A 20,762-nucleotide genomic window follows, 5' to 3' on the forward strand; every position below is an offset into this window, starting at 1 on the left:
GTCCTCTGCCCTTGAAAATGTCCCCTGGTCGCTGCCTGGCGGGATTTCCTTTAAGGGAGCAGGGCCTTGGTCTCATCCCAGCTTCTGCTGTGGCTCCTTCCCGACGAGCTGGTCCCGGTCCCCGGGAAGAGCTGCAGCATGTTCTCACCCGTCCTGCTCCTGCCACTTGTGGGCGTGGTAGCCCGGGCTGGGGGCCTGCCTTCCTAGCTCTGGTGACTGCACAGGGGGATGTCGCCCCCGAGTCTGCGGGGGTGTTGTGGGGTTAAGTGCGATGATGCCGACAGAACGCGGGTGTCCTCTCTTGGGAAACAGCGCGTGCCTGTCAGCATTGTCGCCTCTGGCCTCCCGCCTAGGCTCTCGAGGCTGTGTTCATGCCTGTGTTCCTTCCACAGGAGTGTCCTGCTCTGGTTTCACTCAGGGTCTCGACCCTCCACTCTGCCTGTATGGGCTGCCTGGGCCCAAGGGAACCACCTTGAGAGCAGGCGCTGACCCTGCAGTGTGGGTGCTGGGCGGGCAGAGCTGGGGCCTGTGAGGCACTGGCCTGTGGTCTCAGGTGTGAGCTGAGGCGGGGCTGGGGCAGGGGTGGGCGTGCAGGCGTCCACGGCAGTGTCTGTGACCGCAGACTGCACACCAGGATCGGGTGCCCGTGGGAAGTGGCTGGCTGGCTGGCTGCCCTCCTCGGTACGTGGTCTGGGGTGGCAGCCAGTATGGACCAGGGCCCTGGGTTGTTGCTGACCTGGACCATGGGCTTGACCGCTGTGCCTCCACATCTTCACCCGAAAAACGGAGATGACGATAACCTGCCATATGGTGGGAGTTATGATAAATAAGAATCTATGTGAAATGAAGCACTTAGAATGGTGTGAGTTGCATTAGTGATTGTCCAGTGTTAGGCGTTGCTCTGGTTCCGAGGCTGTCATTACGCAGCTTTGAGCTTAGCCATCTGTGCCGTTCGGTGTTGCTGGGTAAGCAGTGTCCACAAACTCGTGTCTCCTCTGTGTTCTGTGAAGTTCAGCCAGTGGAGGGTCTTGTGGGTGAATGGAAGCAGCAGGAAGGAGAGCGACTGCTCCCCACTCGTGTCTCCCTTGAACGGCCCCCTTTCCAGCTCCCTTCCCCCAGGAGCCTTTTGGTTTTCCCTCTGAGACACCTGTCAGCCAGCCTGGCCCTTGCTGAGGCTCCCCGCTCAGGGAGGTCTGGGCCCCCTGTGCGGAGCCCCCAGGCTCCTGGGTGCTTAGAGCCTCACCCCCTCCCCTTGGGCCTCCAGTTTTAAGGGTGGTGAGTGGTGGTTTCCTGTAGCCTTAACCTCCGTGTTACCTTAGTCTTGCCTTTTTAGTTTAACTGATGGCCACATATCAAATTTTCTTTGTTAAAGGATAGTTTGGCTTCTTTGTCTGATGACACGGTCCTGGCGGGTTGAGCTGTGTGTGTTTTCCAAGGCTGTGCCTCACGACACCTTTTCTTGCTCCCCTTTCCCTTCCTCCCTGCTGCCTGGGCCCCTCTCGCCATCTCTGCACCAGCTGGGGTGCAACCAGGAGACGGAAACCACACTGCAATTTGAATAGGGAAAGTTTAAAAGAAAGAATTACTAACTATAACAAAGGCTTGAAATAACAAGGGATTGACTACTGAGAAGTAAGGAGAATGCCGAAGAACACAGAAATTGCACACAGGAGGAGCGGCCAGGGCCCCAGGGCTGAGATGAGTGTCTCAGGAAGAGGCTCCCCGCTCCCCCCGAGGTCTGAGACCCAGGCCTCCTTGTGGAGGGTGCGGTATAGGGGAACGTCGTCCACAGGCTGCTTCCAGAACATGGAACTGGCTTCGAAGCGTCCTGAAGAAGCTCCTGCTGCTGGACGCTGCTGGTTGTCCTGCTATGCAGGAGCACGTCGCTAGAGAAGCTGTTCCTGCCTGAGATGAGCCCAGAGAAGCAGGAGAAGCCTGGCCAGAGGATGACCCCAGAACCAGAGGGGAACTCTCCCTTTCCCACAGGGCGAGCCGGGCCAGCTGATGGAGGAGGCGTCTGAAGGCCTGCCTTTATGTCTGCAGAGCAGGGGGAGAAGCTAAGAGGCAGCAGTTGGTAGCTGGTTCTCAGGCAAAAATAATTCAAATGTGCTTTGTTCACTGGTGTAAAGGACTTCAGAGAACCTTGAGTTCCTAGTGAACTGCGTTCTCATGAACGCTTTGTTATTTTCTAACTGAATTTTTTGCCAGTCTGGTGTGTGTAGTACAATCTTGTGGTTTTCCCATGGGCTCGAGTGCCTTTTCTTCCATACGTATGTGTATGTAGACACATGGACTTCCGGGTGGCTCAGCGGTGAAGAATCTGCCTACCAAGCAGGAGATGTGGGTTTGAAGATCCCCTGCAGGAGGCAGTGGCAGCCCACTCCAATGTTCTTGCCTGGGCAGTCCCATGGGCAGAGGAGCCGGGCGGGCTGCAGTCCATGGGCTTGCAAAGAGCTGGACATGACTTAGCGCCTGAACAGCAATGACATGTATACACATATATGTTCTATGGATTTGGACAGATGTGGAGCACATGTGTCCATCATTGTAACATCATACAGAGAAGTTTCACTGCCTTAAAGACCCTCTGTGCTCCACCTGTTCACACCCCCTCCCGGCCCCTGACCCCTGGCGGCCACTTGTCTTCTCACTGTCTCCATAGTTTTGCCTTTTCCGGAATGTTGTAAAGTTGGACTCACGCAGTTTGTAGCCTTTTCAGATTGGCTTTTCATGTGGTGTTTAATGTTCCTTTTCATAGCTTGGTCGCTCATTTCTTTCTAGTGCTAAATAATACTCCATTGTCTGGGTGGACCTCAGTTTATTTATCCATTTGCCTACTGAAGGGACATCTTGGCTGCTTTCAGGTGTTGGCAGTTAGGAGTAAAGTTGCTGTAAACATTCATGTGCAGGGTTTTGTACGGACAAAAATTTTCATTTACTTCGGGTAAATACCACGGAGTGCGATTGCCGAGTTGTGTGCTAAGAGTTTGTTTGGGTTTGTAAGGAGCCACCAGACTGTCTCATGAAGTGGCTGCGTGAGTCTCATCCCCACCCACAGTGAACCAGAGTTCCCCCGCTCCACGTCCTCACCTGCACTCGACAGCGTGCTGGGTTTTGTCCAGAATTTTGCAGTTTTATTTGTTGAAATAGTCTAAATATGTCAACTAGGTTGTTATTAAATCTTACTCAAATCTTCTAAATATGCTGATCGTTTTGTCTGCTTGTTTTATAATTTACTGGGGAAAATATATTGTTATTGCTGAATTTAACTGAATTTTTCTCTTTGCTCTATACTTTTGTCCATTTTTCTTTTATACGTATTTGAAACCATATTATTAGATGATTCCAATTTAAAATTGTGCCTTTCTGATAAATTAATTCTGAAATGACTTTTTAGAAAACCTTCTAATAATGCTTTTTGCCTTAAAGTTCATTATGTCTGATTTTAAGTGGTGTATGACTACCTTTGTAGGCTAGTATTTGCCTTATATATCTTTTTCCATTCTTTAACCATCAGTACTTCTGTAGCTTTGTATTTTACATGTATGTTTTAAATCCAGTCTCAGGGTAACTGTTTCAATTGGAACACATATTCCAGTGATATTTAGTGTGATTACAGGTAAATTTGTGCCTACAGTTACAGTCTTTTTTAAAAGTTAATTAATTTTGTATAAGAATATTGTTTTGGTGAGGGCTTTCCTGGTGGCTCAGTGGTAAAGAAGCCGCCTGCCAATGAAGGAGACTCTTATTTGATCCCTGAGTCGGGAAGATCCCCTGGAGAAGGAGTGGCAACCTGCTCCAGTATTCTTGCCTGGGAAATGCCATGGACAGGGGAGCCTGGCGGGCTACAGTCTGTGGGGTTGCAGAGTCAGGCATGACTTAGGGACTAAACAGCAGCATCATGCGTTGTTTTGGTAAGGTATTTAAATATCAACGTCATGCCCAAAGTTTCACTGTGGTGAGAGACTTTCATAGTTGAGAGACGCTAACAGAAACTTCTTGTTAAATAACATGAGGACTGTTTCCTTTCGGGATGTATTTTAGTGAGTTCAGACTCTTTACATCACAAATCTGTTTTGCTCTTGTCACCCCTCAGCATTTCGCTGTGGCCTGCAGTTTCTAGGCAACATCGCCTCCCGGAATGAAGACTCCCAGTCTGTTGTTTGGATGCATGCATTCCCAGAGCTCTTCTTGTGAGTATATTGATAAGAATTTTTCTGACTTCTGAGAAGGTTGTAGTTACATCACTCCACTTATGTGAAGTTCCAAAACAGGAAGAGCTAACCTTGGTAATAGAACTCAGGGCAGCAGTTGCCCTTGGCAGATGGTGGCGGGTTTGGTAACTGCTGGGAGAAGGCGTGAGGGCGTCTCCTGGGTCGAATGTTCAGTATCTTGGTCTGGGTGGCAGTCACATAGGTGTATGCATATCTAGTAATTTATTGGGCTGTACACTTAAGATTTGTGCCCTTCATTGTGTGTCAGTTTTTACTTTATGTGAATAAAAGTTTTGGTTAAGTAAATCCTGTTAAGGACACTTTTTAATAAGGAAAAAATGTAAAAGAAAAAACTATAAAGCACTGAAGTATGGGTAATGACTTAGTCACATGTTTGTTAACTGAGCATCTCTGTGCTCAGCACAGTGCTGTGCGTCTTGGTAGATATGGACCAGTGTAAGGTGTTGGAAAGTCAGTGTGTTTGTCTCGGCTGGTTCATGGTATTGTTTCTGGTGATTGACTGCTTTGCATTGATCAGCTGTGTTAGTGCATAAGAAACGGAGCCTTGAGATGAAAAGTGGGCGGGTGATGGCCACGGGAAAGGCCTGTGCAGGAGCAGGAGGCCTGCCTCTGATCCGGGGCCCACTCCAGCCAGGGGATGTCTTTGGTGGTGGCCACAGTATAAGCACCAGAGCAGCTGTTGTTCAGGTGCCCCGAGCTGGGGTTTACTGTGCATTTCCCATCCTCTGTGATGTCCCCGTGCTTCCCTGGTGGCTCAGTGTGAAGAATCCGCCTGCAGTGCAGGAGACACGGAGTTGATCCCTGGGTAGGGGAGATCCCCGCGAGTAGGAAATGGCAACCCACTCCAGTATTCTTGCCTGGAGACTCCCATGGACAGAGGGCAGGCTCCATAACTTAGTGACTAAACAGCAACAACAACGTACCCGCAGGACAAGCGGTACTGTCCCCATTTGGACAAATGGCGGAGCTGATGCTAATCATTGATAAATGGCGCAGCTACAGCGGGAGCCCTGTGCTGCCCTCCAGATCCAAGCCTACACTTTTTGAATACCAGCTGCCCAAACTCTGTGCTGTGATTGGGTAGGTTTTCTGGGCTCATCTGTACAGAGTTAGGATGAGGTAAATGCTCATGTTATCTCTAGCTCACTGCGCTGGTAACTGGTTCTCAAACTCCTGTCGATACTAGAGTTGAAGGCAAAAAGTCTTTATGGTTAGTAATAACTGAGCTTAGGCTGGAAGGAGGAGTTGGTGGAATTCAAGCTATAAAATAAACACCGCTCACTTTTGAGAATTTGTTCCTTTAAAACTGTCTGAGCACCTCATATCTGCCAAGTTCTGAACTAGCTGATTGGAAGAAGGGTAACTAGGTATATCCACTACTCCCTGAAGCCCATGCTGGAGGCATGTCATTGTGTAAGAAGGGATGTGACTCAGGGGAGGCCAGGTGTCATAGGAACACAGGAGAGGTCCTCAACAGGGCAGCCGGCATTTACCTGGTGGTTTTTACATTGGTTTGAGACCTGGCGCTCACAGAAGCCAGGGAGGTCTTGCCATCATGTTCCATTTTTGTGTCAAAAAACACACTGAAAGAAGTTATGTGCCTTCACTCTCTATGCGTTTGTGAGACAGACACAACCAGGTTTGAGCTCAGCTTTGGCAGGTATTGGCTTTGTGCCCTTGGGCAGGTAAAGTCAACACATTCTTCATCTGTGAAAAAGGGTAATAACTCCTCCAGAAGAGTATTATGAGGTTTAAATGAAAAGAAGTCCTGCCATAGTGCATGACTGTATTAGAATTGACAGTTGATAATATAGTGACCTTTTAAGGTCACACAGCTGATAAATGGAGGAACCAGGAGTTATCCTGAGGCTTTTGACTCCCAGGTTCTCCATATATCATCTTTCCCTGGCACATTCTGTCCCTCAAACTGTTAAAGAAATGCCTATAGTCTGGGAAGTATCTTTTTTTGCCTTTTAATTTTTCTTTCTAATAAGAATGAGCGTTTCAATGCTTTATATATGTAATCACTTTATTTTTTTCTTTAAACAGATGTTATTTGCTTTTTGCTTCTGAGTCAACTGCAGCTTTCATATCGGATACTTTGTTTTGTGTCTAATTTTATATTTGCTATTTTTGCCAGAAATAATGTTTCAAAGTTGTGATTCTTTGTTAGATCCTTAGAAATGTCAGTGTATACTGAATTTGTTAGTTGGATTATTGTCATTTATGAGTTGTCATATTTTATCATTGGGCCAACACCCTGATTTCTTTATTTGGAAGATCTTGCCTAAATCATCCGGACAGAAAAATTGTTGCCTACTCGTCAATGATTTTGTTCACATCCCTGAATTCTGAAAGAATGAAGGAGCTGGAAGAAAACCTCAATATTGCGATTGATGTCGTAGAAGCTCACCAGAAGCAGCCTGAGTCGGAATGGCCGTAAGTGTGTTGTTAGACATGCGCCTGCTTAAGAACAGCTGATGTCACTTTCCTGGTAAAGGTTCTGAGTAAAAGCTTGAATTACAACAGTTGAGCAATAAGTTAAAGTTTAACATATGCTGAAAAAACAAGGAAAGCCTTAGGAATGGATCCCATTGCTAGCCCTTTTTGTCTGTAAAGTAAATATGTCTTTCTCTGATGCCCTTTCTACTTGGACTTCTGCTTTGGATGGAGTGTATTTTTGATTCTCTCCCAAGGTAATTTGTTCTGTTTTTCTATAAAGTTGGAGTATTACTTACAGGCTGTAAAATGTCTTTGTGGCATTTTATGTTTCAGATTAGTGGGACCCCACCTCCCTCATAAAATATTACCACAAAATTTTTGCATTTACAGAAATAGTAATTCTATGAAATAATTTAATCACAAATTTGAATTTTGTCACTTGGAATATGTTAACCACTATTGGATCTCTACTAGTTATTAAGGTCTTTATCTTTGGTTCTTCCCTGGAGCAGATATTGGGTAAGAAAGTCAGTGCGATGAAATCTGAGTGAAAGTTGAGAATTTACTTGTAACTTTGTGCAGTACCTTAGAACAGAGAGTAATATTATATTTAGAAAAACAGGCCCAGCAGCTAACATAATAAAAACTTAACAGGTAATTGACAACTATTTAAATGACCACTTTTGAGTTGTAAGGAGAAAACCTACCTCCCACTGGCATTCCATCTTGCTCTGTGTGTATAATATTTGCAGCCAGGATTATGACATTCAGTGTAAGGTAATGTAGCCAAGAATTCCAGTTGTCTGTATGGATGTCCAGACAGAATACTTTTTTCTGCCTGTATTTGTATTGATAAATTATGAGTGACAGTTGTTATCCTTTAAATAGTTCTACAGTGAAAATGGGGCTTCCCTGATGGCTCAGTGGTAAAAGAATCTGCCTGTGATTCAGGAGACATGGGTTTGATGCCTGGGTTGGGAAGATTCCCTGGAGGAGGAAATGGCAACTCACTCCAGTGTTGTTGCCTGGAGAATTCCATGGACAGAGGAGCCTGGCAGGCTGCAGCCCGTGGGGTCACAGAGTCGGACATGACTTAGTGACTTAACAACAGCAAGAGCACACTGCTCTTCTTTCCTTCATGTTGCCTTTTCAAGTCCTTTTTGTCACCTCTAATTTAAATGCTCTTCCTTCCCTTTTCAACTAGGGATTCACCGACTCTTGATTTCCTTGCCCCATCCATCACCTCTCTCCCCACCGCCCCACCCCCACACCAGCCCTCTTGTTAGATAAACTCTGCTCTTTCTGTAATCCATGATGTGTCTGTATATTACACCGAAGACATTTTTCTCGGATTACCTATCTGTGCCCGTGTCTTTCTTCACTGTTAGAGTTTGGAACTGGGGCTGGGACCTAGCCCCTTACACACAGTATTTGGAACATTGCATTTTTGAATGAAAGTTGTTGAGGGAAGAGGTTTTGAGCTCCAAGTAGGTGGTTTATGAATGAACTTCAGAATCACAATTTTGTATACCTGGCTTGATAGGCTGAACTTCTATTGTCGCACTTAGATGACCTACCGAAGTTGATGTGAAAATTGAGAATCTTGAATATTATTCATTATTGTTAGAAATATTTTACATCAGTGTCGTTCCGTTATTTGAAAGGTTATGGGGGAAATAGAATGTGTGTTTCGGTTTTGTTTTTATATGAAGTGATGCTATGTTATGGTAGTTAATATGTTTCATTTGACTATCATACTTAAAAGATATGCTTTTATTCTGTTATTTACTAAGAAGTGATTAAACTGTGTTTATTGATATAATTAATGCTTTACTGTCATGCTTAGTACTAACCTGGATGATGAGCAGTATATTCCTTAGTTCTTAAGTCTTCAGGTACCCTCTGGTAAATACGATTCAGAGTTAATTAATAGTATGCTCAATCTTTTTAGTTGTCACAGTAGTGCTTTGAAGAGGCATGCTTACGCTCTTTGCCTCAGGGCTTCCCCAAGTTGGTCTCTGAGTTTCAATGAGTGCATTGCTTGACAGTGAGGGGTTTTCGTGGTGGCTTGAGAGTGCTTCAGCAGCAGACAGTCCAGCCAGCATTCACGGCTGTCGGCGGCGTGTGTTTCAGGAAAAAGGAGGACATGTCTGTTCCTCTGGTTAATCTTAACACTACACTTTTGACTAAAACAATTTAATGTGTTTTGTTATACCCGAGCTAAATTTCATTTTATCATTTAAACTATAGTGAACTTTTTCCTTTTGTAACTTAGATATTAGTAAAAAGTATGGTAGGCCCTACCCTTAAATTGAATAAATTTGAATCACTGTGATAACTTTTTTAGAAGTAAAATTGGAGAAAAATATTTTGAGGGTTTTTATTTTCTTTTCAGTGCTAATGGAAAAATAGTATGTGACCCTCTTAAAACATTTGAAGGTTAATTGAAGCTAATCAAAAATTCAACAGGAATACTTTATGTATAAACTATGTCTATAAAGTAGATAAGGCCTTGTCTGTTTTACTATGTTTCTAGTAACCAAACCCTTTCCTCCTTTTCTCTTAGGTTCTTGATTATTACAGACCATTTTCTGAAGAGCCCGGAATTGGTTAAAGCCATGTATGCCAAAATGAGCAATCAAGAAAGGTAACCCCAAAAACCAGTGTGGTTTTGAGAATTTAGCATTCCATAGAGAATATCCTGTACACATGACTGAAAAACTGTGTGGTTTCTTAGTTGGCACAAAATCTCTAAATACATGTTTCTGTGTCGGTAATGGTTTTAAATTGGTTGGTTAACATTACAGCTCAGCCACAACAGCAGCGATTTACCAAGCGTTGCAGAATTCAGGTTGGCGCCATTATTCAGTGAAGCTGTATCGAAAAACATTGAGAACAAAATGTTAGACTTGTCCTTCGTGTTTATAAAAGTAATTCCTGCATCTGCGTGTTAGAGCGCTGTAGATGGAACGTGCTCATTTGTCCACTTCCCTGTTGTCGGGATCCGGGATCCACTCTGTAGATGTGCAGTTCTCCAGTGTGTGCTTTAGAATGAGAGAAAATCAATACGTGTCTTCGGCCTTCGCTGCCGTGTAGTGGGAGGGGCTGTGCCCGCGGAGCCCAGAGACCGTGGCACCTCGGCCCGTTGTCTGGGTGCCCTCGGCCAGGCCTCTCACCTTGCTCTCAGGCTCCTGGCCGGTGAAGTCAGAGGAGTGAGCAGAATGATCTAGGGCTCTGTCCATCCCCAAGTGTAGGTTTTCTCTAACCTGATTGGAAATGTTGCCCTAGGAGAATAAGACTTATTCAGAAATCACAGATCTAATGATCAAAAACCTTAAAAAATGTTAATCTTTTGATTATAGTCACAATTTTTATAATTGCCGTGGTTTCGAAATTCTTTCAGTGCATTTGGGTTCCAACAGTTAATCTTTATGCACTTCTTTGTAGTCTTGTTAAGTAGTGCTTTTTTGTTCTTTAATATCTTTAACAAAAAGGGAAAGTTCATGCTTTTAAAATTCATTTAAATGCCATATTTATAAATCCAATGCCCCCCCCCCCCACGTATGCATACTTTTCCTGCAGAAAAATAATTAAAATAAGTATGTGAAGAACAGGGCTATGAATTAGTACATTGCTCTGCAGAGAGGAACATCTGAAAACAGGAACCACAGTTTTATTGTATTTCAGTATCAAAGCTTGTTTTTCACGTGTTCAAATGATCTTTTGTTAACTGATCCATTTCCTAACCCAATGAAGATGACAGACAAATGTTTCCCATTTTTATTACAGAAACTGCAGCCACCGCTTCGCAGCGTCATACAGATTTCTTGCTCGGGCGTCACCTCCCCTGCCCCATTATTTTTCTTGCACAGGAGAAGTGCCTGTGTTGCTCACACACTTGCTGGCAGTGTGGCAGCAGTGGATTGCCAGTGTGAGGCCAGGATGGGGGCTTTTTTAACCTGTGCTCTCCGTGTTTCCTAACCAGTGCTTGGCACATGATAGGTGCTAAACAAGTTTTTGAATGAAAGCTTGTGTGACTGAGTGGGTTTTCTCACTGGTGTACTTGTTACTGTAACATCGCTCGCTGGATGGGAAACCTCAGTGCCCTCCCCCCGCCGCTGCCTCCACTCCTGTTTCCCTCGGTCAGTAAGCCTTACCACCTAGACCATTTCAGTGTGCGGCGAATTCACTCCTGTCACAGCTCTGGTTTACATACCACCTTTGACTAGACGTGGGCTTTAGTGTGTTTAAAAACTGTGATAAAATACACTTAATACAGAAGTTACCATTGTAACCTTTTAAACATGTGCGGTCAGTAGTTTAAGTATAGTCACGTTGTTGTGCAGCCAGTCTCCAGAACTGTTTCCTCTTGTACCATTGAAACTGTACCCATTGGGAACTTCCCTGGGGGCCTGGGGTTCAAGAATCTGCCTTGCTGTGCTGAGGACTCCGGTTCCATCCCTGGTTGGGGAACTAAGATCTCTTGTGCCGCAGGGCAACCTGAGAGCCTGCATACCGCAAGGAAGAACCTGGAGAACACAGCCAAGACCTGATGCAGCCAAAAATTTAAAAAACAAAGGTCTACCCGTTAAACAGCTGCCCATTTCCCCCTCCCCCAGTCCCTGGAAAGCACCATGCTGCTTTCTGTTGCTGTGATTTGACTCCTCTAAGTACGGTTGACTCTTGAACAGTGCGAGGGTTTAGCAGTGCCAACCAGCAGCGCAGTGGAAACTTACAGCCGGCCTCTGCATCCGAGGGTCCTCCGCATTCCCAGATTCAGCTGCCTGCAGGTGGTGTCATGCGGTGGTGCCTGTTTACTGGAAAACTCCGTGTCCACGTGGGCCTTTGCCTGTGTTCCCTTGGCTCGCCTGAGTTGCCCAGGCAAAGTTATTTGCATCCTCCCCTGTGCATCGATCATGATCATCTGCTTTTTCTGCTGGAATATGTATTCTTCAAGGACAAAGATTGAATCTTGTGAGTTCTCTATTCTTAACACCTGCCAGGGTCAGTACTGGAACATTACTGGAAAGGGAAACTCTACTGATACCAAATACTTAACTGAAGCATCTCTTCAGGATGCTGACTCTGTCGATAGTGTGGACTGCAGATGACCCCATCCGCCGGGAGGACGTGTTTTGCCAGCAGGGGCCTGGCGTGGCTCAGCTGGTTCGGGTGAAGCTCGCTGTGGGAACTGCTGGGCCTGGCGGCTTGTCTTTGCTCAGTGGCAGGAGGAGGGGATGGGGGCTTTGCAAGAGCGCTCAGAGGTCTGTAGAGAAGTGGAGGCTGCTGGGTTCCTTGGTGACTCGTTTTGGGCAACGATGAATGATTCTTCAGAGTGCCGTGCTGACAGACCAACAGAGCTGAAAAGACATGGCTTTCTCAGTGGCGGTGTTTGATGAAATTAACTTGGCCCTTGCTTCTGGAGTGACGCTCCGTGCTGCCCTGTGAGAACTGAGAAGACAGGACACGTTCCTGAGAACTGAGAAGATAGGACACGTTCCTGAGAACTGAGAAGATAGGACACATTCCGTGTCCTGGGGTTCAGATGAGGGACTGCACTGGAGATTTCTGGGGCACTTGTGGTGTCTCATTTGGGGACATACAACAAGGGTCTACTGAGCAGTGCCCAGGCTGTGGCCCCAAGCTGCTGAGCTAGAGAATCCAGTTGGGTTGGGGGCTGTTAGATCAGAAAACTTTGGGGGCTCAGTCAGGAAAACAGGCACGGTGTTCATTAAGCCCCTGCTTGTGGTCTCTAGGGCCTGAGGGTGAACGGTGCCCCCTCCCTGCCCCCGGTGTGGGTGTGTAAGCAGGGAGGCGAAGCTTTCTTGTGCTGGTTCTACTGGTTGTCATGGTGAGTTGACTCCTTCACCCTGGTAGTTTATTTGGGCTGATTACTGGGTGAAGATATTTTGGATACAGAGTTAAAATCAACTCCCATAGTGTGATTATGCAGAAGTGAGTGCCTGTGTTTATACAACTTTCTAGTCCCCGTTCCCAGTGAATTGGAGTGACACTGAGTTAAACTAGCTGCTCCTAGAAACCAGCTTGTGGAGTTACCAGGTTTATAATCTGTGTTGTGGTGTTTTTCAGTTGCTTAGTTGTGCCTGACTCTTTGTGACCCCTTGGAGTACAGCATGCCAGGCTTCCCTGTCCTTCACCATCTCCCAGAGTTTGCTGAAACTCATGTCCATCGAGGCAGTGATTCTATCGAACCGTCTCATTCTCTGCCACCCCCTTCTCCTTTTGCCTTCAGTTTTCCCCAGCATCAGGGTCTTTTCCAGCGAGTCAGCTCTTCGCATCATGTGACCAAAGTACCGGAGCTTCGGCAAAGCTGTCTGCAAAGTTATCATCCGGGCGGCACAGGGTAGGAGAGCGGAGGCTAGTTGCGCTAGTTATGCCACCGTCTGCTTTGGACAAGGCACCTCTTGGAACCCTGTTTCATCTGTGGAATGAGGGTGGTGGCGGTAGGCACCCCATGAAATCGTTGTGATTACCAACTGAAATCTGTATGAAGTGCTCAGTGCTGGCATGTAATCATCGCTTGGTGAAAGTGAGGCGGTGTTTCTGCGTGCATATTCCTACTGCTTCTACTATAGTGAGCTTGACCTTTTTCTCCAGGTAGCATCACTGTTATGTATGGAGGCAGCGTGCAACCATTATCCTTTAATCCTCAGAGAGACCTTCTGAAATAGTTTTATTCTTGCCATTTTTTCACATCAGGTATCTGAGACTTTCAAGGTTAAGGTGTTTGTCCTGGGTTACAAAAGTAGCTGAGGTGGTATTTGAACTCAGTATGTCTGATGCCAGAGTCATTGATCATTTTCCCTGTAATGCACTAGCTTCTCATATATGTAATTTTTGACAGGATTAATAAGATTAATCCAGCAACAGCCTATATCTTGGTTAGCCTGTTGTCCAGGTTAATAAAACTTTTGGCCTTTGTGGCATGCCATTCAACAAATCATTCAGGTGGAGTAGTTCAAATATAAATTGAGAATTTGTTGGAGATGTCAGTCTTTGAATTACAGATGTTTTAGTTCCAGAATTGTAAGCTATTATTTCCTACCCTAGAATGCTCGTAAAACTCCCTCTCACTCTTTCCCCTCGTCCTTTGCCCCGTCACTCCAGTCCTCTCATGACGTACCCCTTTTAGGGCAGTGCAAGCCCGGGCTCTTGAGATTGTAGACTGCATCAGTTGAGGCATAACTTTAAAGTATGAACCTTGCTGTAGATTTTTTCCATAAAATCGTTCCCGTGTACATTGCTTTCCATTTTTTTATGAAACAGGACTCTTCATTTTGAGGACAGAGTATGTAACTATCAGAAGTGAATTAGAAGTAGGCGGCTCATGATAGCCGGCGATCAAGGGGTGAGTTGAGGGGTGGGGTGAGTTGAGGGGTGTGTCGGGGGGCCCGAGGCAGCGCCTGTGCTGGTCTCCGGGTTGCCGGAAGTGAGACTGAGGTGTTGTGATGACTCTGGGCAGCGGGTCTCTGGCCTCTGGCTAGCACTTTCTGGTTCTGCAGCCTCCACTCCTGGGGGAACGGGCCTCTTAGGCCACTCGCACTCCGCCATGTGTTCAAGGGAGTGTTCAGTGTGGTACCCTCGCAACTGCAAGAAGCAAGATTCCCTGTTCTGTCCCATTTCCCCTGACTCTGCAGTACTTTCCAACACACCCGTTTTCTGGCATAGAGCTGGGGCTGGCAAATGCAGTGCACAATCAAAGTAAATGCCTCTGAAAAACAATTTCCTACTCAAGTTCTATGTCCTGTGTATAATTCCTTTATTTTATGAGAAAGATGGGATTTTTTTTTTTTTGGTTTTTTGTTTGTCTGTTTGTTTTTTGTTTTTTTTGGCTGCATCGCGTGGCTTGTGGGATCTTAGTTCCCCAATCAGGGTTTGTACCCAGGCTCTTGGCAGTGAAAGCGGGGAGTCCTAACCACTGGACCGCCAGAAAATCCCTGAGAAGGATGATTTGGGTGGTGGCTAGAAGCAGAGGGAGTTAGAGAGTTCAGTGGGAACTCCGGGTGGGAGGACCCCGTCTTCCAGACTAAAGTTTTTAGACCCACTCCCCAACAGTGGGCGGAGAAGACTATGGCATCCCACTCCAGTACTCTTGCCTGGAAAATCCCATGGACGGAGGAGCCTGGTAGGCTGCAGTCCATGGGGTCGCTAGGAATCAGACACGACTGAGCGACTTCACTTTCACTTTTCACTTTCATGAATTGGAGAAGGAACTGGCAACCCATTCCAGTGTTCTTGCCTGGAGAATCCCAGGGATGGGGGAGCCTGGTGGGCTGCCGTCTATGGGGTCTTAAAGAGCTGGACACGACTGAAGTGACTTAGCAGCAGCAGCAGCAGCAGCTGACAGTGGGAGCCCTTAAAAGTTTTTATTGCTAGATGACTTAATATAAGGAGGATCATTTAATGAAGTATAATTTATTGCCAGGTACTTTTCAAGCTTGGTGTATATCTTTATATTTTAAAGATTCATCCCTGATTTTTTTTCATTCACACTCACTCCCTTCCTGTCTCTTAGTTCTCCCATTGCCTAATAGAGTGGAGCGGCGCCTCTCCTGAGCAGAGAAGGCGCCCGGGAGCACCGCTGCCTCAGCCTGCTGTGTGAGGTGGCCGGCGGGTCTGCGCTGCCCGCCTCCTGGGGCAGCCCCCTCAGCAGGGTGCCTGGGGCGCCAGGGCCTTCCCGCAGCGCTCGGTCGCCTGGACTAACACTGCCCTGTGGCCTGCCACTGTCCTGACCCCTCCCAGCTCTTTAGGACTGGGTTCTCCCTCCTTCAGCATCTGCGTGGCATTGCTCCTTTCCCCCACTTAGGACCTGTCTGTCTGTTCCTCATTCCTCTTCACCCTATTCTGGGTGATCGTCCCCTGGGTGCTCAGTTCCCTAAAGCTAGGGATCATGCCTTCTTAGACCCGGTAATACCTGCCACGTTATCCCAACTTACAGGGAATGTCTTTAGGGCAGACCTTCAAGTTCCTCTTGAATCACACCATGTGTGGCCTATGTGGCCTCTTCCCTGGCCTCTCAGAGGTCGGAGGTCGTCCTGCTCAGGGAAGGTGGGAGGCCTGGCTTTGTGACCGGAGCACCCTGTTGTCTTCAAGGATTGTATGTGAATTAGAGAAAACAGATGTATCTGAATGCATACTGAACTGTTCGTTGTTCTTCTCTGCTCAGTTGAGGGGATTATTTGTTGTATTTTGGATTAATAACTGCTGTAAGAAATGTGAAGTTTTAGGAGTTTTGAAAAGCCCTGTGGGTGATTTTCATAGACTAATGATCTTTCTGAAGAGGCCTTACAAATAGCTGTGAAAAGAGAAACAAAAAGCAAAGGAGAACAGGAAAGATATACCCATTTGAATGCAGAGTTCCAAAAAATAGCAAGGAGAGATATGAAAGCCTTCCTCAGCGATCAATGCAAAAAAATAGAGAAAAACAATAGAATGGGAAAGACTAAAGATCTCTTCAAGAAAATTAGAGATACCAAGAGAACATTTCATGCAAAGATGGGCTCAAGAAAGGACAGAAATGGTATGGACCTAACAGAAGCAGAAGATATTAAGAAGAGGTGGCAGGAATACACAGAAGAACTATACAAAAAAGATCTTCACAACCCAGATAATCATGATAGTGTGATCACTCACCTAGAGCCAGACATCCTGGAATGCGAAGTCAAGTGGGCCTTAGGAAGCATCACTACGAACAAAGCTAGTGGAGGTGATGAAATTCCAGTTGAGCTATTTCAAACCTGAAAGATGATGCTGTGAAAGTGTTGCACTCAATATGCCAGCAAATGTGGAAAACTCAGCAGTGGCCACAGGACTGGAAAAGGTCAGTTTTCATTCTAATCCCAAAGAAAGGCAATGCCAAAGGATGTTCAAACTACTGCACAATTGCACTCATCTCACACGCTAGTAAAGTGATGCTTAAAATTCTCCAAGCCAGGCTTCAACAGTATGTGAACCGTGAACTTCCAGATGTTCAAGCTGGTTTTAGAAAAGGCAGAGGAACCAGAGATCAAATTGCCAGCATCCGTTGGATCATCAAAAAAGCAAGAGAGTTCCAGAAAAGCATCTATTTCTGCTTTATTGACTATGCCAAAGCCTTTGACTGTGTGGATCACAATAAACTGTGGAAAATTCTGAGAGAGATGGGAATACCAGACCACCTGACCTGCCTCTTGAGAAATCTGTATGCAGGTGAGGAAGCAACAGTTAGAACTGGACATGGAACAACAGACTGGTTCCAAATGGGGAAAGGAATATCTTAAGGCTGTATATTGTCACCCTACTTATTTAACTTCTATGCAGAATACATCATGAGAAACACTGGGCTGGAAGAAACAAAGGCTGGAATCAAGATTGCCGGGAGAAATATCAGTCACCTCAGATATGCAGATGACACCACCCTTATGGCAGAAAGTGAAGAGGAGCTAAAGAGCCTCTTGATGAAAGTAAAAGAGGAGAGTGAAAAAGTTGGCTTAAAGCTCAACACTCAGAAAACAAAGATCATGGCATCTGGTCCCATCACTTCATGGGAAATAGATGGCGAAACAGTGGAAACAGTGGCTGACTTTATCTTTTTGGGTTCCCAAATCACTGCAGATGGGGATTGCAGCCATGAAATTAAAAGACGCTTACTCCTTGGAAGGAAAGTTATGACCAAACTAGATAGCATATTAAAAAGCAGAGATATTACTTTGCCAACAAAGGTCCATCTAGTCAAGGCTATGGTTTTTCTTGTGGTCATGTATGGATATGAGAGTTGGACTGTGAAGAAAGCTGAGCGCCGAAGAATTGATGCTTTTGAACTCTGGTGTTGGAGAAGACTCTTTTGAGAGTCTTTGGACTGCAAGGAGATCCAACCAGTCCATCCTAAAGGAGATGAGTCCTGGGTGTTCATTGGAAGGACTGATGATGAAGCTGAAACTCCAGTACTTTGGCCACCTCATGCAAAGAGTTGACTCATTGGAAAAGACCCTGATGCTGGGAGGGACTGGGGGCAGAAGGAGAAGTGGACGACTGAGGATGAGATGGCTGGATGGCATCACCGACTTGATGGGCAAGAGTTTGGGTAAACTCCGGGAGTTGGAAATGGACAGGGAGGCCTGGCGTGCTGCGATTCATGGGGTCGCAAAGAGTTGGACATGACTGAGTGACAGGACTGAACTGAACTAAAAGTAGTGAATAAAAGTTAGCCCACTTAACTTTGCTGTTGTTACAGTAGATGACGTGTTGTATAACTTACCTTGACAGCATTATTGAAATGTGGAATTTTATTTCACAGCTCCAAGTAATAGATATAACAAGGTGCTTATTTCTGTAGCTTATTCACTGCAAAGAAATCAAGATTTTGAAAAATAGGTTATTGATGAATTGTATTCACAAAAAATATGTTTTCCCTAAGTAGACATTATAAGTAAGTTAGGAATTTAAAAATAAAAGTACTCTCCTAAAATGGTCTCTAGAAATATTTTTAGTATTTTACAATTTCAGGATTACATATTAATGTAAAAATCTTCTCTGTTCTACAGGGTTACATTGTTAGACCTTATGATCGCCAAAATAGTGGGCGACGAGCCACTGACCAAGGATGATGCCCCTGTGTTTTTGAGCCATGCTGAGTTGATCGCGAGCACTTTTGTGGATCAGTGCAAGATTGTACTGAAACTGACCTCTGAACAGCCTGCCGACGATGAGGTGAGTGAACAGAGAGGTTTTCTGACTCAGCGAGGTCCTTGGTGACAAAAACTTTAAATATTATTTAAGTAACATACCTGCTGGGGACTGAATGCTTGTGGCTGGACCTCCTCTGAAGTTTCCTGGTCACAACCTGGTGCCCAGGGTGATGGTGACAGGAGTAGGGCCTTTGGAGACAGTTGGGTCATGAGGGCCTCATGGATGAGGTTGTAGAAGATATCCCACAAAGTGTCCATGCCCCTTCCACTACATAAGGCCACAGTGAGAAGTCGACCCTCTGCAGCCCTGAAGGGGGCCCTCCCCAGAACCCAGCTGGGCTTACACCATGATCTTGAACTTCCAGCTTCCGGAACTAAGAGAAATAAATGTTGTTTATGAGCTACTCTGTCTGGTATTTTGTTACAGCTGCCCAAGCTAAGACAGTATTCTTATTTTAGAACAGTTACTAAAATACAGATTAGTGAAAGTAGTGCCCTTATTCTTACCATCCTGAGTTTATGACTTGAGAAACCGTAATTAATATATCTTCTGGGCAGTCAACACCAAATACGTGCAGGCATGCACACACACAGGCTTTCACAGAGAAATCATTTTACGCTGCCTGTTTGTAAGTTGCTGTTTTTCCTTCTGCTGAGTGTGAAAAAGCTGTATGAGGGCAGACGTTTGGACGGTAATGTTCCTAGAACCGTGCGCAGAGGAGGCACTTGGCACCTGCCTGCTGAATGCATACGTAGAGCATGCACGGTGAACGCCGTGAAATGCTGCTGCGGCGTTCTGTGTATCGCCTTTGCCGTACCTGCCCTCCGTCCTGCTCATCACAGTCGGTGCTGTCGTCCGTCCACTGTCTCTGCGTGGGCAGGTGGGCAGGTGGGCCCCAACCCACAGCGTCGCCTTGAGAGCTTTGTGTTGGCGTGTGCACCTGTTCACTCCCACAGTGATTGTGCCCCTTCTGCCATGCAACTGCATTTCCTTCTTTGTGAAAATACCTTTTTCACAGTTGCTTTGCTGTGGACTTGCTGTGGGTCCCACACAGGCCATGCTGGGTCTCGCTGATAAGGTCAACTTCTTACTCTTACGTCTGTGATAGAAGAGAGGAAAGTCTTCTTACTCTTGGGCTGCTTTCCTTTCTGGGGAAAGATTCGCCCCTGTTTCCAGCAGGAGGAGCAGTGAGCTATGCTTCAAGAAATTTAAAAAAAATGAATTTTCCAGGAGACAGAAAATGAAGTAAAACTTAGTACTTGTTACATCACAGCTTTAAACTTTTTCAAGACATGAACATTTATAGTATAGATGATATCAATATTATAATAAGACATTACCTGATGTAACTTTTTATGTTTAGGAAAAGCTGTATCTTTCACACTTTTTTCTTTAACAGTGGGAGAAATTATTATGTATTAATAGCTAGAAAATTGTAGTTTTGGGGGGAAAGCCCAAATAGTCCACCTTTTGAAAATCCATCAATCTATACACTCAAATTGCCAACATCTATTGGATCATAGAAAAAGCAAGAGAATTCCAGAAAAACATCTACTTCTGCTTTATTGACTACACTAAAGCCTTCGATTGTGAGATCAAAAGAAACTCTGGAAAATTCTTCAAGAGATGGGAATACCAGACCACCTTGTCTGACTGCTGAGAAATCTGTATGCAGGTCAAGAAGCAACAGTTAAAACCAGACACGGAACAACAAACTAGTTCCAAATTGGGAAAGGAGTACATCAAGGCTTTGTATTGTCATCCTGTTTATTTAACTTATATGTAGAGTACATCATGCGAAATACTGGGCTGGATGAAGCACAAGCTGGAATCAAGATTGCCAGGAGAAATAGCAATAACCTCAGATATGCGGATGACACTACCCTTATGACAGAAAGCAAAGAAGAACTAAAGAGCCTCTTGTGAAAGGAGAATGAAAAAACTGGCCTAAAGTTCAACATTAAAAAAATGAAGATCATGGCATCTGGTCCCACCACTCCATGGCAAATAGATGGGGAAACAGTGAGAGACTTTCTTTTCTTGGACTCCAGAATCACTGCAGATGGTGACTGCAGCCATGAAATTAAAAGACGCTTGCTCCTTGGAAGAAAAGTTATGACCAACCTAGACAAAAAGCAGAGACGTTACTTTGCCGACAAAGGTCCGTCTAGTCAAGGCTATGGTTTTTCCAGTAGTCATGTATGGATGTGAGAGTTGGACTATAAAGAAAACTGAGTACTGAAGAATTGATGCTTTTGAACTGTGGTGTTGGAGAAGACTGTGGAGAGTCCCTTAGACTGCAAGGAGATCCAACCAGTCCATCCTAAAGGAAATCAGTCCTGAATATTCATTGGAAGGACTGATGCTGAAACTGAAGCTCCAGTACTTTGCCCACCT

At 45.5% G+C, this 20,762-nt stretch overlaps 1 protein-coding gene across 3 annotated transcripts in view; it reads left to right on the plus strand.

Moving 5' to 3' along the window:
- Positions 1-20,762, plus strand: part of ATXN10 (ataxin 10) — a 145,589-nt gene that overhangs the window by 35,819 nt on the left and 89,008 nt on the right. For all 3 annotated transcript variants that reach the window (XR_011256221.1, XM_069586165.1, XM_069586164.1), the window contains exons 4-7: positions 4,097-4,193; positions 6,516-6,674; positions 9,244-9,324; positions 18,221-18,386. Coding sequence is in view for 2 of the 3 variants with exons in the window: in XM_069586165.1 (XP_069442266.1) it covers positions 4,097-4,193; positions 6,516-6,674; positions 9,244-9,324; positions 18,221-18,386 (503 nt within the window). In the remaining variant the exon portion in view is untranslated. The remainder of the gene's footprint in view (positions 1-4,096; positions 4,194-6,515; positions 6,675-9,243; positions 9,325-18,220; positions 18,387-20,762) is intronic.

This window comes from Ovis canadensis, chromosome 3 (genome assembly GCF_042477335.2).
Source record: "Ovis canadensis isolate MfBH-ARS-UI-01 breed Bighorn chromosome 3, ARS-UI_OviCan_v2, whole genome shotgun sequence".
Lineage (NCBI taxonomy): Eukaryota > Metazoa > Chordata > Mammalia > Artiodactyla > Bovidae > Ovis > Ovis canadensis.